Source organism: Meleagris gallopavo, chromosome 5, assembly GCF_905368555.1.
Source record: "Meleagris gallopavo chromosome 5, MGAL_WU_HG_1.1, whole genome shotgun sequence".
NCBI classification, from domain to species: Eukaryota; Metazoa; Chordata; class Aves; order Galliformes; family Phasianidae; genus Meleagris; species Meleagris gallopavo.
Genome location: NC_139408.1, coordinates 25,060,953 through 25,075,397, shown reverse-complemented (window position 1 = coordinate 25,075,397; position 14,445 = coordinate 25,060,953). Strand labels below are relative to the sequence as shown.

The 14,445-nt window shown below is 37.7% G+C and overlaps 1 protein-coding gene across 2 annotated transcripts in view; it reads left to right on the top strand.

Moving 5' to 3' along the window:
- Nucleotides 1–13,310, top strand: part of LOC104911084 (cytosolic phospholipase A2 epsilon-like) — a 30,348-nt gene extending 17,038 nt beyond the window's left edge. Inside the window, exons 8-21 of one of the 2 annotated variants that reach the window (XM_031553387.2) lie at nt 452–515; nt 1,579–1,721; nt 1,875–1,964; nt 2,661–2,698; nt 4,343–4,478; nt 6,273–6,409; nt 7,517–7,739; nt 8,192–8,306; nt 8,984–9,121; nt 9,394–9,501; nt 9,955–10,146; nt 10,627–10,796; nt 11,801–11,987; nt 12,816–13,310. In XM_031553387.2, coding sequence (XP_031409247.2) covers nt 452–515; nt 1,579–1,721; nt 1,875–1,964; nt 2,661–2,698; nt 4,343–4,478; nt 6,273–6,409; nt 7,517–7,739; nt 8,192–8,306; nt 8,984–9,121; nt 9,394–9,501; nt 9,955–10,146; nt 10,627–10,796; nt 11,801–11,987; nt 12,816–13,024 — 1,950 coding nt within the window. In that variant the 3' untranslated portion in view covers nt 13,025–13,310. Of the gene's footprint in view, nt 1–451; nt 521–1,578; nt 1,722–1,874; nt 1,965–2,660; nt 2,699–4,342; nt 4,479–6,272; nt 6,410–7,516; nt 7,740–8,191; nt 8,307–8,983; nt 9,122–9,393; nt 9,502–9,954; nt 10,147–10,626; nt 10,797–11,800; nt 11,988–12,815 lie in introns of both variants that reach the window. The other variant, XM_085224835.1, reaches the window with a different exon arrangement.
- Nucleotides 13,311–14,445: the final 1,135 nt, after the last annotated feature.

The following is a 14,445-nucleotide window of genomic DNA, read 5'->3' as shown; positions in this document are numbered from 1 at the left end:
TATAACAAATGTGCATACTTGTAACTTGGAGAACTGAGTTATGTCCCAAAAACTGTACTGCCAGCAACATTGTCCTACAGAGAAGAAAGGCACTGATGAGTAGTTTCCTACAAATTGTTTCTACTTTATGCCCCATACTAGCAAGAGTTAATGAAAAAAGTGATAAAACACTCTATTTAGAGTCCCGTATCTCAAGACTCCTATTATTTTAAACAGGTCTCATCTTCCTCACTTCCTTGGCTCTCCAAGTTCAAAGCAACACATGAGTTGTTCCTCTTTACTTTCCAACCCAGAAAAAATACCATGTCAGTATTATCTCTTAAATAACAGTAATAATAGATAATAGCTGTGTTGCCATTGATCAGCTAGAGGGGTTGGTTAAGAACAGTATGAATCACTTGCAATGACATTTACGTTTTTCTTAATCATCATTTGTCCTCTCTTGTTACAGGCTCGTGAGGTTTCCTGTTTGGAGGTCAGAGTGGATACAGGGAAGCTGAAGCAGCAATCCACAAGTGAGGTTATTGCTTCATTAACCTATTGTTTTTGTGTTGTGATTCAGTCAGTATAACAGATGTTGAAAAATTAATGATCAGTTGTGCATGTTACTTTAGCTGTGTCACATAATACTTAGTTTTGCCATGTTCTGCCTTGCAGAAAAAAATGTATGTGTCAAAATTCAAGTTAATCAAGTATTTGGTTCCATGGCAAATTTTAAATTGATGCAAAAATAATGCCGTCTACACCTTGGCCTGCCAAGGGAGGTGGTAGAGTTGCCGTCCCTGGCAGTGTTCAAGAGGCACCTGGAAGAGGAGCTACGAGATATGGTTTAGTTTGTGCTAGCAATGGTAATGAGAAGACAGTTGGACTAGGTGATCTTGCAGGTGATTTCCAACCTTGTAATTCTGTGATTCTATAAACTAAAAAATTGGAAAAAAACATTATGTTCTCTTTAGCTATTACTTGTTCAATATGAAAATTGTTAAGTAAGTTTTAAAGTTATAAGTTTCTTTTTCTTTTTAAAAGTTTTAATATAGAAAAATACTTATTTTGTACGCTTGATTTGAGATTGAGTATGTCCAAGGTTTCTGCATATTCAAGGCCGTTTCTGTTTTGGTAACACAGTTCTCATGGAAGAGTAATGACACAAGGTATGTGTCAATTATTTTGCACTATTTTGAGTTTGAAACAATACGCAAGATGAACCAGAACAAGCAGATACCAAATAAATGAATCTTTTGTTCAATGTGAATAATCCTAAATTCCTTTAAACTAACACTTCTTTAAGTCTAAGTTTCAGTTCTACTTATTCATGGGAAGTGTAATAACATAATAGCATTTCAAAAGTGTGTGATTTCTGTTTAATGACTTAAAAAGTGTGTGATAATGATTAATGACTTATACAAGTCTACCAAGTGGTTCTATATTAGTTTTTGGCCACCCAATGTTTACTTTATTATTGAGGTATAAGAAAAATCAGACAAAAAGCATGCAGAGTAAAAACATATTTCAGTTATCAATTATGTATGTTTGCTTGGAATAGTTAAATGAATTTTTGTTCCCTGCCCTTATATTTAGATCAGGAGCTTACGTTCACAGTAAAAGGATCCCATGAAGGAAGCCAGAAGATTTCCTTGGGATCTGAGCCCAGCATTCAGATCATTGTATTTCACTGCACCATAAATGACCAGACAAGACTGGACATCGTGTTACCAGAAGAGGTACATTCCTCTTCTGTATGTTAGAATTAACCATCGTAATGTTAGCAGAAAAAAAAATAAAAAATGAAGCCAACCAGTCTTCTTAAAAGCAGAAGTGCTAGAGATTATACAAACGTTTCATGTGCATCCCTGCTGCTTTTCACATTATTTCAGCTGGCTGACAAAAATGGAACTCAGGAATATGGAGTCCTCTCTTGTCCTCTGAATTCACTCCCTTTGCAGAAGGAAATAACAGTAGAAGAGGTGAGTGATAGAGAACTTTTTTGAAATAAATATTTTAGAACTGTTCTTAATTTTTTCCTACTAGAAATAAGGTCACCAAGTGAGAAAAAGTGCTGTGTAAGACTATACAGATATTTGCTGAAAGTGTTTAAAAATAATAAAGATTGTCATATTCACTTTCATGAAACAGATGGTAGCAATCATTGTAGTAATTGCTTAATAGTTGTAAATCTACATACCAGAATTAGAATTAAGGAGTTTCAAGGGGAAAAAAAAAAAAAAAAAAGATGGCCATATGCACATGTATTCCATAAGTTGTTATTGGAATAATTTCACAACGGCTATTAATTAAAAGGCAGTTCCAAATATGAACTTATTGAGATTTTACTTCAATATTGGTGTTAAGAGAGTGGTTTGTAATATTTTGTAACATTTTTTGTAGTATTTGTAATATTTTTCAGTGAGGCTATTTGGTGGTTCTTGCTCTAAGCATGCACGCTCAGTGTAATGTGTGAGTTCATTGTCCCAGGCAGGCTTATTAGATAAGAGAAAATTTGTTTCCAGAACAGAGAGTGTGACGTTGTTTAATTGTACAAAAATAATACACCCAGACATATGAATTATCATTTGAGAACCTCATTCTTTGCCTGAGCTTGAAGGAGGGGGTAGCTATTTTTAAAATTTATTGGCAATTAACTTTGTTTTCTTGATTTCTAGGATCAATCCTTTGAGTTGTACTTAACATCAAGAAAATGGTAAGATAGCCTCCTTTTATCCAAGTGTCCAGGATTACTGTAAACAATTATCTAGGGCTTTTTCTCTAGTCAGTGGAGAGAGGAAAACTTACCACGTGAGTGTTTTGTCCTGTACTCAGGTGGTGCCCGAGGTAAGTACAAGTGAAAAAATTAACAAATGAGAAGTGAAAGAAACAACAAATGTTCCTTCTCCTGCTTTACTTAGCAAAACGTGTACTGGGACCTGACCAGATGCACCTTTGACTAGCAGTTAGTGGGAACACATTGGTGCCAGTGATGGATAACAATGAAGAGAATGAGGTTTTATGATACAAATGAAAACTTGGTACTGTTTACACTGTTATTGCTCTTGGATGACATGCAGAAGGGAAGCAACATCGATTTACAGAGCATAGGAGGAGTTTGTGTAGATAAAATGTAGGGCATGGGTAAGAGAGCCTCCTGTTCAATCCCAGCCCATTACATAATCTGTTGAATTGTAAATCCTACAGACTTAGAGAAAGTGAACAACAAGAAGTGCTAGAGTTTTTTGACTATCTCTAAGACAGTTGTTTGCTTTTAGGAGGTCAATCAAGTCACCTTATTTTTTTTTTTTCAAAATTAATCTGGCATGTACCAAATTTACTGGAGAACAGAAAATACTAACAACAGCCCTTCAGATTTCTGTGTTCCTAGACATTAGTGAAGGTGAAGGTGATGTTCAGAATAGAATTTGCGGCCACCAGAGGGTGGTGTGACACAAAAGATTTGAGCACTATTGAGAATACTTTTTTTTTTTTTTTTTTTTCCCCCTCCCCCCCGCAATAAGCATATTTGCTTCTTGGGAAGGCACAAAAAAATAAATTGCTGTTTGGTTTTGTACTTTCTCTTCTGCAAAATCGTTGGCTTGTGCTTCACGTTTCTCAAGGGATAAAATTCAGTGTGGCTGCTCACATGGAAAAAATGATGGATGGTCATATATTTGCAAGATTAAGTTCATAAATGCTTAGCTAGAAATCACACTGGTAAAAGGCATAAAGTATCTGTGTAGCTATGAATGAGCTTATCTGTAAGCACAGGTGAACAGACCACCATAAAGTAATACAGGCGGAATGCTGCAGAGAAAAACACAACTCACTCTGAGCATCACACAAACTGCCTAGTGCTACTCACCTGTTTATCTGACACATTTCCATAAACAAAGACAGACAGCTCTGTAAAGCTTCTCAAGTGCTGTCTGGATTTCATAAGACAGTCTGAGCAGAGCGATGTGATGCTGTGGGACTTGTCCTGAGTTTCAAGCTCCATTATACACCTCGACAGGACCTCTGCTTTCACATGTTAGTGAGCAGATGAAACCTGAGAACAGACAACACTGGTGTCATTTGAGTTTTCTTGGATGTCATGGTGATAGAATGGAATGGATACAGAAAAAAGCCACTCTTTTTTGGTGATCTTTCTCTGCTCCCATTCACAAGAGATCTAAAGTACCTTGGGAACTTCTTTTATCATTGCTACCTTTTGCTGGCAGTAGAAATGCTTATTCTGTTCTTTGCTCAACGTGCAGACTTGGCAATGTTTGTTTATGGAATTTGCAGACCCTTACAGGTCCTGATACTGGCTATAGCTGACGCATGTATTGATTTGTCCCTTTGCCTGTTCCAGCTCAGGAGATCTGGATGTGCGTCTAGGGTACAGCCTGTGCAGGGAGGAGCAAGACTTCCTGCTGAAAAGAAAGAAATATGTTGCTGCTGCTCTGAAGAAGATCCTTAATTTGGAGGAGGATCTGAAGGAGCATGAGGCAAGCCATGCGATCCCCAGTGGCAACTTCTCCCCAGGAATCAGAGCTTGGCTCACAAACTGAGACAAGAAATAAAGCAGCTTAGTTAATGCCATTTTTCTAGAGCAGGCCTGCTGTCTAGAGCAAGAGGTAACCAAGAGAAGCAGTGGTTGGTCTCTGCAGCAGCATGGAGAAATCAGGATGTGCCTTTACAGACCCCAAGACTTCTCCACAACTCTCCAGTTTAACCCATTCCTGTTAATTTTTGATGTTGCTCATGGGTCTCAGGAGGAATATTTTTGTTGGGCATACATGGGAAAGCAGGGGGATGCTGTTTGGGAAACTGCATGCTCTAGCTCAGTAGCAGAGGCAAGGCTTTCCTGCAAAAGAGTTCATGGCTTTCCTAAAAATTCTGAGATGAGAAAGCTACATTTTCTCAGATATGGGAATTAAAAGTGTTTTGGGTTGATTCTGCAGCAGAAAAGATAATGTGGGAAAATGCTTACTGGAATAAAACTGTCCAGCTGGAAAAAAAAAGATTGAATCTTGTAGCACAGTTGAGATGTATAGATGAAACTTTTGATTATAAGTTGAGCTTTGTCACTGTAATCCCTGTTCTTCCTTCCACGTTTGAATCATAAGCTTTGTAATGGCTTAAGCCCAGTTATGTTGCTGAAAATCAAGAAGTATGAACATAACAATTGCAAGAATCCTCTGTAGCTGACAGTGAAAAGGAATAGAAAATTTTTTACTTATCTGTCTATGGTTTCTTGGGGAAAATGGTTGAAATGATAAGACTGAAATGGTAAGACCAAATTTCACTTTTGAAAAGAACTCATTACTCTGGATCTGCTTTTCATGTACTTAATCTCAAAATTTTGAAAATGTTCCCCTTGCAAACTCTTAAAAAACATTTTCAGCTCAAAACTATCACTAGCATTTTAATTTATGTTGAAAGAGATTGGAAAAGATAAAGAGAAAAATATGTATTTTTTGAAATTATTCTGATTTTAACTTTTTTTTTTTTATAAGATTTTTCCTCATTATTTTGTAATTTCCTAGAGGTTTGACTCAGAGCAAGTGTAGGGTAGAACTGTTTTTTGAATTTTGTAGGACGGGAGAAATATTTTTTCTTCAAGCTCTGTTCAGTGACTTCAGAACAGTAGATCTGTTGATGAAATTAGAAGTTAATACTGGAAAGGTGTAAACATTTCCCAAACAGCATGAAAGATGTTAACAGAAGCAAATGGCATACTAGATTAGGAAAAGATTAAGAGAAGAATAGTCTCTTCAATTGTACCTGGAATTTAAGAAGGAAAAATAAACAACCCTATCAATGCTTGTGCCTCAGCACATGAGGTAATTGCTGGCTTGAGGTCAGGAAGGCTTTGGCTATTGGGTGGTTTGGCTGATTACAGGGTGCTCTGCATTCTTCTGAGACACTGATCATTGTTAGAGGCAGAATCACAGATCCTTAACCAGCTCTACCATGGCAAATCCTGTATTTTTTTTTTTTTATGATCGCCTCTAATAATACACATTGAGAAGAATTCCAGGGTGATGAGTTTGATTTCCAATTATATATTAAGTAAATAGCCTCCCCTCACCCAATCCGAGTGGGTAAGACATGAACTTTACTTCCCCTGTCAGTCAGATGGTGGCAACAGAAGTCTTTTGCATCACATCTTTTTGCACAAAGTGATGCCATTGCTTACATCAGTGCATCTAAACTGTTGCTTAATTTCAGCAGTACAATGTCTCATCTCTAATACGCATATGGCTTTCTCTGCCTTTCTGCCTTGCTGTGTTGGACAGGTGCCAGTGGTGGCCATCACGACGACTGGGGGCGGGACGAGGTCACTGACAGCGATGTATGGCAGCCTACTGGGGCTCCAGAAACTCAATCTGTTAGACTGCATTTCTTACATTGGTGGTTTATCGGGTACCACATGGTGAGGATTGCCTTAATAAGCTGTATGTTTTCTCTCTCTGCTGATAGTGTTGATTATTTGTACAGCACCATCAGTTTATAATGAATGCACTCAGTAAATCAAAAGCATTTCTGTTTTCCCTGTGATGTCCTGTTTCCACTTAGAACAAAGAAGCAAATGTTCTCAATAAGATATCAATCATCACCACATTGACACAGTCTGTGCCTGATATTTTCATGTAAATGCTGTATTACCTTTTCATATTTTATCAATTATACCTTAGACTGAATGCAATGAATTTGTCTTTAGACTGGAAATTGAAGAAAGATGGGAAGAAGAATTTATGCCTGCCATTTGCTGGTTAATCTCACTTCCATTTTGGATTTAAAGTGCATCTTCCTCTGGTAAAAGACGTATTTGGGGCTAGTAGAATTAATATTGTTGAAGATGGTCCAACAAATGATGCTGAGTTACCAGCCTCAGACAGAATGCAACTGTTGTTGCTCATTATAAATGGTTGCTTCTCCCAGTGGGTATACAGCAGTTGATGTCATAATGTAAATAACTGTTAAGAATTAATTTATATGGGTTTTACTTCTCTACACTCCCCTACATCCTGTTGGAAGTGGAGACAGTTTTTTGCGTTGAGTTAATCAGTCTAAAACCTAATGACAGGTTTGTCTAAGTATTCTTTCAGTTTCTCTGCATGCATGTGGAGTTTTCAGTGTACTTGTCTGCGTTGTGATTTCAAGTGAATAAGGATTGTCCAGGACACGTGTCAAGAACTGCCCAGTGCTATCACAGGCAGAATCCAGTAGCCAATATTAGGGAAAAAGTTAAGTCTAGGGCAAACTTGTAGGATTTTCTGGGGACTTGTCTAGTAGTCTTGCCAGATTTTTTTTTTCTTTTGAATTTCTTATACTATTTTTGAGCCCACAAGGTCTTGTCATCAAACTTAGGGAAATTTGGGAGAGGATGTATTTGCTCTCGAAAGGATTTGAGGAGTATCTAGCTTTCAGTTGTGAACTCTATATGAAGGTGAAACAGGCAAACACATTGCACAAATGTCTTCTGAAGAGAAACCACAGCATCAGTCTTCTTTCATATTTCCTTCTAATGTTTCTTCAGGACAATGGCAAACTTGTATGAAGATGCTGACTGGTCAGAAAAATATCTGGAAGAGGCAATCAAGGAAGCTCGCAAGCAAGTAACCAAAAACAAGATCTGCTGTTTTTCCTTGGATTGTCTGAAGTACTACTACAATGACCTGATGGAGAGGGTTAAAGAAGGACGTAACACGTCTTTCATAGACTTATGGGGGCTTGTCATTGAATCTATGCTACATGATAAGGTATTACTCTTTTTTTTTTTTCCTAGAAATTTGATGAACGTCTATTATTACATAGGAAAAGAAAATTAATCTTGAGATGGCACAACTGATCTTGGGATTGCATTACTAGTGCAAATGGTTGATTATATGCTGAATAGTGAGATTCATTATTAAAACAATTCTTTCACTATAAAGTGAGGCTTATCTTGAAGGAGCAGTGGCCAAAAAAGTACTTTACATTTCACTCATTCACATACTTCTTCCTGGGAACTGTTTGAGAACTCCTATATTGTAGCTGTTGCTTAATGGATACTTAACTGAATTTGGGATATACAAAAGCAGATACTTCTGAACAGTCCAATGAGATTAAAATAGGAAGAAGAACCTGGATAAAGATCATAATTCACATGATATTATATCAAATGCAAACTGTTTGTCACCTCATTCCTTTAACCAATTTTAATCAAAACCAGAAAGATGAACACAGACTCTCGGATCAGCGGCAGGCAGTGGATAATGGGCAGAACCCATTGCCCATTTATGTGGCCATCAACCTCAAGTCCAACTATAGCGCTCAGGCATTCAGAGGTAATGGTTATAATCTACATTTCTTAATTTTTTTAAAATGTAAGTAATCTAAATGCATGTAATCAGCTTCAATAGTACAATAAGTTCATTCATTATAATAACAAAAAGCTTGTTTCTCTACATTGCCAGAAACAAAAGTATATTTACACAAAAGAAGATGCCACTCTTGCAATTTATTCTGGTCACAAAAACTTTTAAGTTAATTCTTGTGATGATTCCACCTATTCCAATTTTGAACAGTAAGATCTTTGAATTTTTTGATCCAGCGGCAGGAAAATTACTATCTCCTCTGTTATTGATTTTCATGGTGTTTATTTAACATCAACAGCTGAGTGCTGTCATGACTGCCCTGAAGGATCAAAGTTACACATGTGCAATACACATATTTGGGTAGGACTAACAGGGAATGCTAATAGTTTTATTCAGACTAAGCTTTTCTGCAGAAGATTGCTGCATCTAAAGACTTCACAGTCTAGGACCACCCTCCCTAGAAGTGAAAGAAACATCTTCTTTCAGGGCATTAGTTCTGTGAGAAATAGAGATACAGCAATAGTTCTAACCAGTATATCATGAGCTAGATAGTGTCTGTTTCATTTGCTTCTGTTCTCTGGCCCTATTCTGTGTAGCAGTAGCTAATGCATTATTGTCTTTTTATGATTTGGCTGTTGTCTCCATAGAGTGGTTGGAGTTCACTCCCTATGAAGTCAGTCTCCTGAAATACGGAGCATCTATCCGTGCAGAACATTTTGGAAGTGAATTCTTTATGGGAAGGCTTGTGAAGAGGCTCCCAGAGACTCGGATCTGCTACATGCAAGGTAACTATTGCATAGAAAGCAAAGTGATCTACTTGAAAGAGGGCTGGTGCTTTTGAGCATATGATGTGTGGAGGACAACCGTGGGAAAGCACCAGCAAACAGGTTTGGCAGGTGTGAGACCGTATATTAGTGAGCACATACTTAGGAAGCATGCCCACAGAGATGGCCATCTGGACAGAGGAAGTATCAGAGGGGAATGACTGAAGGTATGTACCAATTAAAATTCTTCCAAAACTATTCCATCAGTTTATGTTCTCTCTTTCATGTTACAGGCATGTGGAGTAGTATATTTTCCATAGATGTGATGTATGTCTGGAATTTGGCTGCTGATTCAGAGGATTTCTGGTTTAGATGGACCAGGGACAGAGTAAAAGATATTGGTGAGATATTTTTGTTTTGTTTTGTTTTTTTTGCCACCAGATTGATTATCTCCATAAGTTAGCTAATGGTTAAGGCTAAGTGATATTAGCATGTTTTCTGGATTGTCCTGTTCAAAGGCCAATGTTATCAACTTATCTTTTGGCCCTCAGCTCTCCCCTGCACCACACACTGCAGTGGAGGTGCACATCATTCAAGGAGTGTGAGGTAGTGCTTAGTGCCTGGAAGCTTGCTGCCTGCAGGTAGCTCACATTTAATTCACAATATAACTCTGAGTTTTATTTGGTAGTACATGCCTTCAGGGCTTATTGCTGTATTTGGTTTACTTTCAGATTGGGGATGGTGGCAACTGTGGTTGTTTCATACTTTTTTGTTTTGCTTTGTTTGTTTTTGTTTTTAGATATAGATTATTCGTGAAAAGTGTCCTAAACTCAGAAATACTTTCTTTCTTGCAGAGGAAGAACCCTTTCTGTCCATGAATCCTTATGAGGTAGACACATGTCTGCTCACTCCCTCATCCACCTTCTCCACTGTTCTGCGAGATGTCTTAACGGGACGCCCAACCATTGCACAGTATCCCAATTTTATCAGAGGTTTACAGATGCACAGCAAGTACCTGGAGAGTGATGGATTTTCTACCTGGAAAGGCACAGTAACACAGCATGTTTTTGAGTAGCATTTTTGGAAGGTTTAGGTTGGAATCCATTTGGGATTTCCAACGCAGAGGAAGAGATAGGGCTGACTTCTGAAACTCCATGTTCCCCCAAATGGAAGAAATGACAGCCAAACTTAACAGGCATTTCAGTTTTTTGTTTCAGTGGGGAGGTAGTGGTGCTTTAAAAATTCAGTTTGACTTGTGTGCAAGTGGACAATAGAAACTCAGCCTGGAGAAAAAAAAAAAAAAAAAAAAAGAGGGGGTCTACACTTTATAGCCTGGAGCTGCATGAGGTGTCTAAGGAGGAAGGAAAAAGCTGTACTGTGTCATTTATTCCTATAAATCAGTGCCTCTTGTGAGCGAGCAAAGAAAGGCAGGGGAAATTGAGGGCAGAATTCTCTGTTTTTCCCTCTTTGATTGTTTCTCTCTAGAAAGTGAATCTTGTTTTTGATAAGAAATATTTGTGTTTCAGACACAGTGATAGACTCCTTCCCAAATAAACTGATGGAAACAGCTAATGATGAGCTCTCCCTGGTTGATACTGGGTTTTTCATCAATACCAGCTACCCACCACTTTTGAGATCGAAAAGGGAAGTGGATGTCATCCTGCATTTAAATTACAGTGGAGGGTCCCAGACACTGGTAAGAAAAGCCCATGGTATTCGGGATTCTTTCCCTTTGTGTCTATTCTAGTCTACAGCATTTATCAATTAAAATGATTAACTTTCCAGTACTGAAGTGGGAAGAATCAACCTTTTTCTAGTTTCTACCACCACTTTGACGATGATTTTGCCTCTGTGTCAGAAATTGTCACCAATATTCTCTAAGTAAAGTTACCTGTCCTTCTAGTCCTCTGCTTAAATTAGAAGGCTGGCAGTAGGTGCTATTACTAAGACAGAGATACAAACAAAAGAGCGAACTACTATGAAGAATTCTTTAAATTATTTCAAGAATTATAGATACAGGTGAGGATATTGCTCTACTTCAAGGTAAAAATGGAACTGATGGGTGGATCTGCCAATAATGTTGCAACACCCTTCCCAGTTGCCAGCATGCTCAGTATGCTTTTCTATTGCATGTTTCTGAAAAATAGCACACTGGATTGCTGTTACAAAAGATATTGATTAAGATGATTTATTACTTAGATTACTATATTGATTTCTCAGTAGCAAAGAAGGATGATCAGAGACAGTGGATGAATATTGGTGTTTTAAAATCATCAAAGTCTTTGCTGCAGTGGATATAAGGTTTTTGAAGGGGGACGATTAAGGAATTATCAAGTACTCAGATATTGATTTTTGGTTATGTCTGAATTGAGAAAATTACAAAGGTAATCAGATCTGTATTTCTTTTCCTTTCCCTCCTGAGCCCATTTAGAGAAACTGTTTAATTAGAACCACAAAACCAGTCCTCTGGCTTTTGGCTTTATTTGCAGGTTTGTTTTCTTGTTTTGCCTGAAACAATGAAGAAAATAAGTTGAAATGTATGGTATGGTTAAGATCATATTTCTGAAACTTAACATCTACCCAGAGGAAGAAAATCAAAGCCTTTGATTGTAACTGTTAGCTGCTGGAGCTTAAAAAAATAAGTACTACTCTCTGGATCTTCTGTGATTTTTTTTCTTTTTATTTATTTTATTCATTCAGCCTCTGGATCAGATTGCAAAATATATATCGGGGCAAGGAATTCCATTTCCCAAAATTGAAATAAGTGATGAAGACAGGGAAAACTTGAAGGAATGTTATGTTTTTGAAGATGCTGAGAGTCCACAAGTTCCAACAGTGCTCTTTTTTCCCTTAGTGAATGATACCTTCAAGAACTACAAAGCTCCTGGTGAGTCACCTGTATCTTCCAATTTTACAAAGAGTTACTTGCCTGATGTGCCCTCTCCATCTCATATCTAACCTCTCACCTGGTTATCTCTGATATTCTTTCTAATGCTGACATAGTCTCATCGCTGACACAAAGAACTACTCTGTACTAGTATCTTTGGACCAAGCAAACCACAGAAACTCATCCAATACATTTAAGATGAAAACAGGCATTTATTCCACAGGAATTGCTTGAGATAGCAAGAAGGTAAATCTTCCAAAATATATACAGCATGGGTAGCAGGTCCTCAAGCTGTCACACTACATTGACACACACTTCTTATGTACCAGTGCTTGCAAAAAGAAATGAAACCTATAGGTTTTGGTGGTAGTGTGGTAGTCTACCTCCCCAATTCAGAACTGAGGACTGGGATTTTTTTTTTTTTTTTTTTTTGTAAGTATGAACTGTATTCTCTCTCTGAGGGTTATCATTTCTCCCAAACTTCCAGTAGGCATTGCTGTTCCATCCAGTACAAGACTGTTTTCCTTCTGCTTCCTCATCTCTAGTCTGAACAACAAAGATCTCATGTTTTCTAAGCAGCAGGTCTACAAGTGCTTCTGCTGATAATGGATGACGTTCTTATTCCCAGCCACTTGGGTATAGTTCAGTCTTGGGCAGTGGCTTGATTCAGAATCTGAAATGTATTATGCTACTGAACTACTTTCACATCCCTCTGGCAAATCAATTCTTACCCTTCAAATCTCCCTTTTCTACCTAAAATTACTTAATTGATATGAACTACATGCTGTGTTAAAATCTTACTGTTGCCTCTTGTGGTTTTTCCCTCAGGTGTGGAAAGGAGTCCTGAAGAGATGGCTGAAGGCAGAGTTGATGTTTGCAGTATCCTTTCCCCATTTACAACAAGGGAGGTCTGTTTCAGTGAAGAGAATTTTGACAAACTGGTGAAACTGACTGATTACAATGTTCTGAATAATGAAAAGTTGATTATTCAGGCCTTGCGCATGGCAGTGGCACGGAGGAAGCAGAGGAATTACTAGCCGCCATTTGCTAACTTTAAACTCCCACGTGATATTTCTTGGGTTGTCTGTCATCTAGTGAGATTAAAATGTTTGATGCTTGCCACTCTAATCTGCAGTCGAAATTGCGTCACCCCTTGGAATTGCTGGACTCCAGTTCATTCTATTTAAATGACTGTTCAGATGGGCAGAATGGAATTTACAGTGCTTTCATCCAAAAGAAACTTTAAAACAACAAATTTACATTTAAATTTGTTGTTTTGTTTTAGTTTTGTTACCTTGTTATTTTGCCAATGGAGATACTATATAATATAATTTAATATAGCGTTTTCTGTGATTACAATGAAATATGTAGCACATTAAAAATGTGAATCAAGCCAAAACTCATACGTTTTTCTGTCTGGCCAAACAGCAATCCCTTGAACTGGAATCTCTCTGTTCGTTAGCTTATTGATTGTGTTGGTCTTGCTTATCTTAATCATTGACACTATGAAGTTTATCATCTCTGATGTGATTGTCTACTATGAGATTTTTTTAAAATTCAAATGGCTTTCTTCACTAGTCTTTGAAAATAAGTGTTTTTTCAAGTTACTACCAGTGTTAAAAATAATCTATGAAGCTTTGACCATCTATTAAAAGAAAACCCAAACAACTCAGAATGAAGTCGTCACTGTTTCATGCTGTCATAATTGTCCTTTAAAATGCTATTCACAGAACCAATTATATTCAGCCTAAGTAGTTGCTGTGTTTCCCAACTCCTTTGATTTTTCTCTTGGAGTTGCTGCCTGTTCTGCCTCTCATCTTTACCTGCCTTAAATGTTCCTGTCAGCAGTCCATCTTCCAATGTTTCAGAGGATGGAAAGTGGCTGATAGCTGGTGCATAGAATACGACAATGCAAGAAGACCTTTTGAGCAACTTTCCAGATATAGTTTTTGTAACTGTTCAGCATTTTCCTGCAAATAGTTTTTTGTAGAGATTGTGCTGAAAGAGTGATTTTCCCATCATCAAAAATTCAGAAGGCCCTCTGAGGGAAGCTAGTTGCCAGAGGCAATCTTCTCACAGTTCTGCAATGGGTAGATCACAAGTTGTCTTTCTCAACAGCAGCTCTACACCGTGATACATGAAGAGACTGCTCACAGCAGTTTAAATAATGCTTGGGATTGTCTTGCTTTTGGTAATAAAAGAGGAATAATAAAAGGATGTGGTGTAACCCTGTTTCCAGGTGCAGTATTGCATGTTGAAATTCAGATTATTAGCCCTGCATGTTATGAGGCAACTGTAATTGTGATTCAGCTCCAGAACTCTAGAATCAGCTCGAGGGATACCTCTGGGTCTTTCCCAAATATCAGTTTGATTTGTGGTTTCTAGGACTTCTGGAAGGAAATGAAGCAGAGCAGGGTAGAAGCTCTTTCTATCTGTTTTACAGGGGAAACTTAACAAC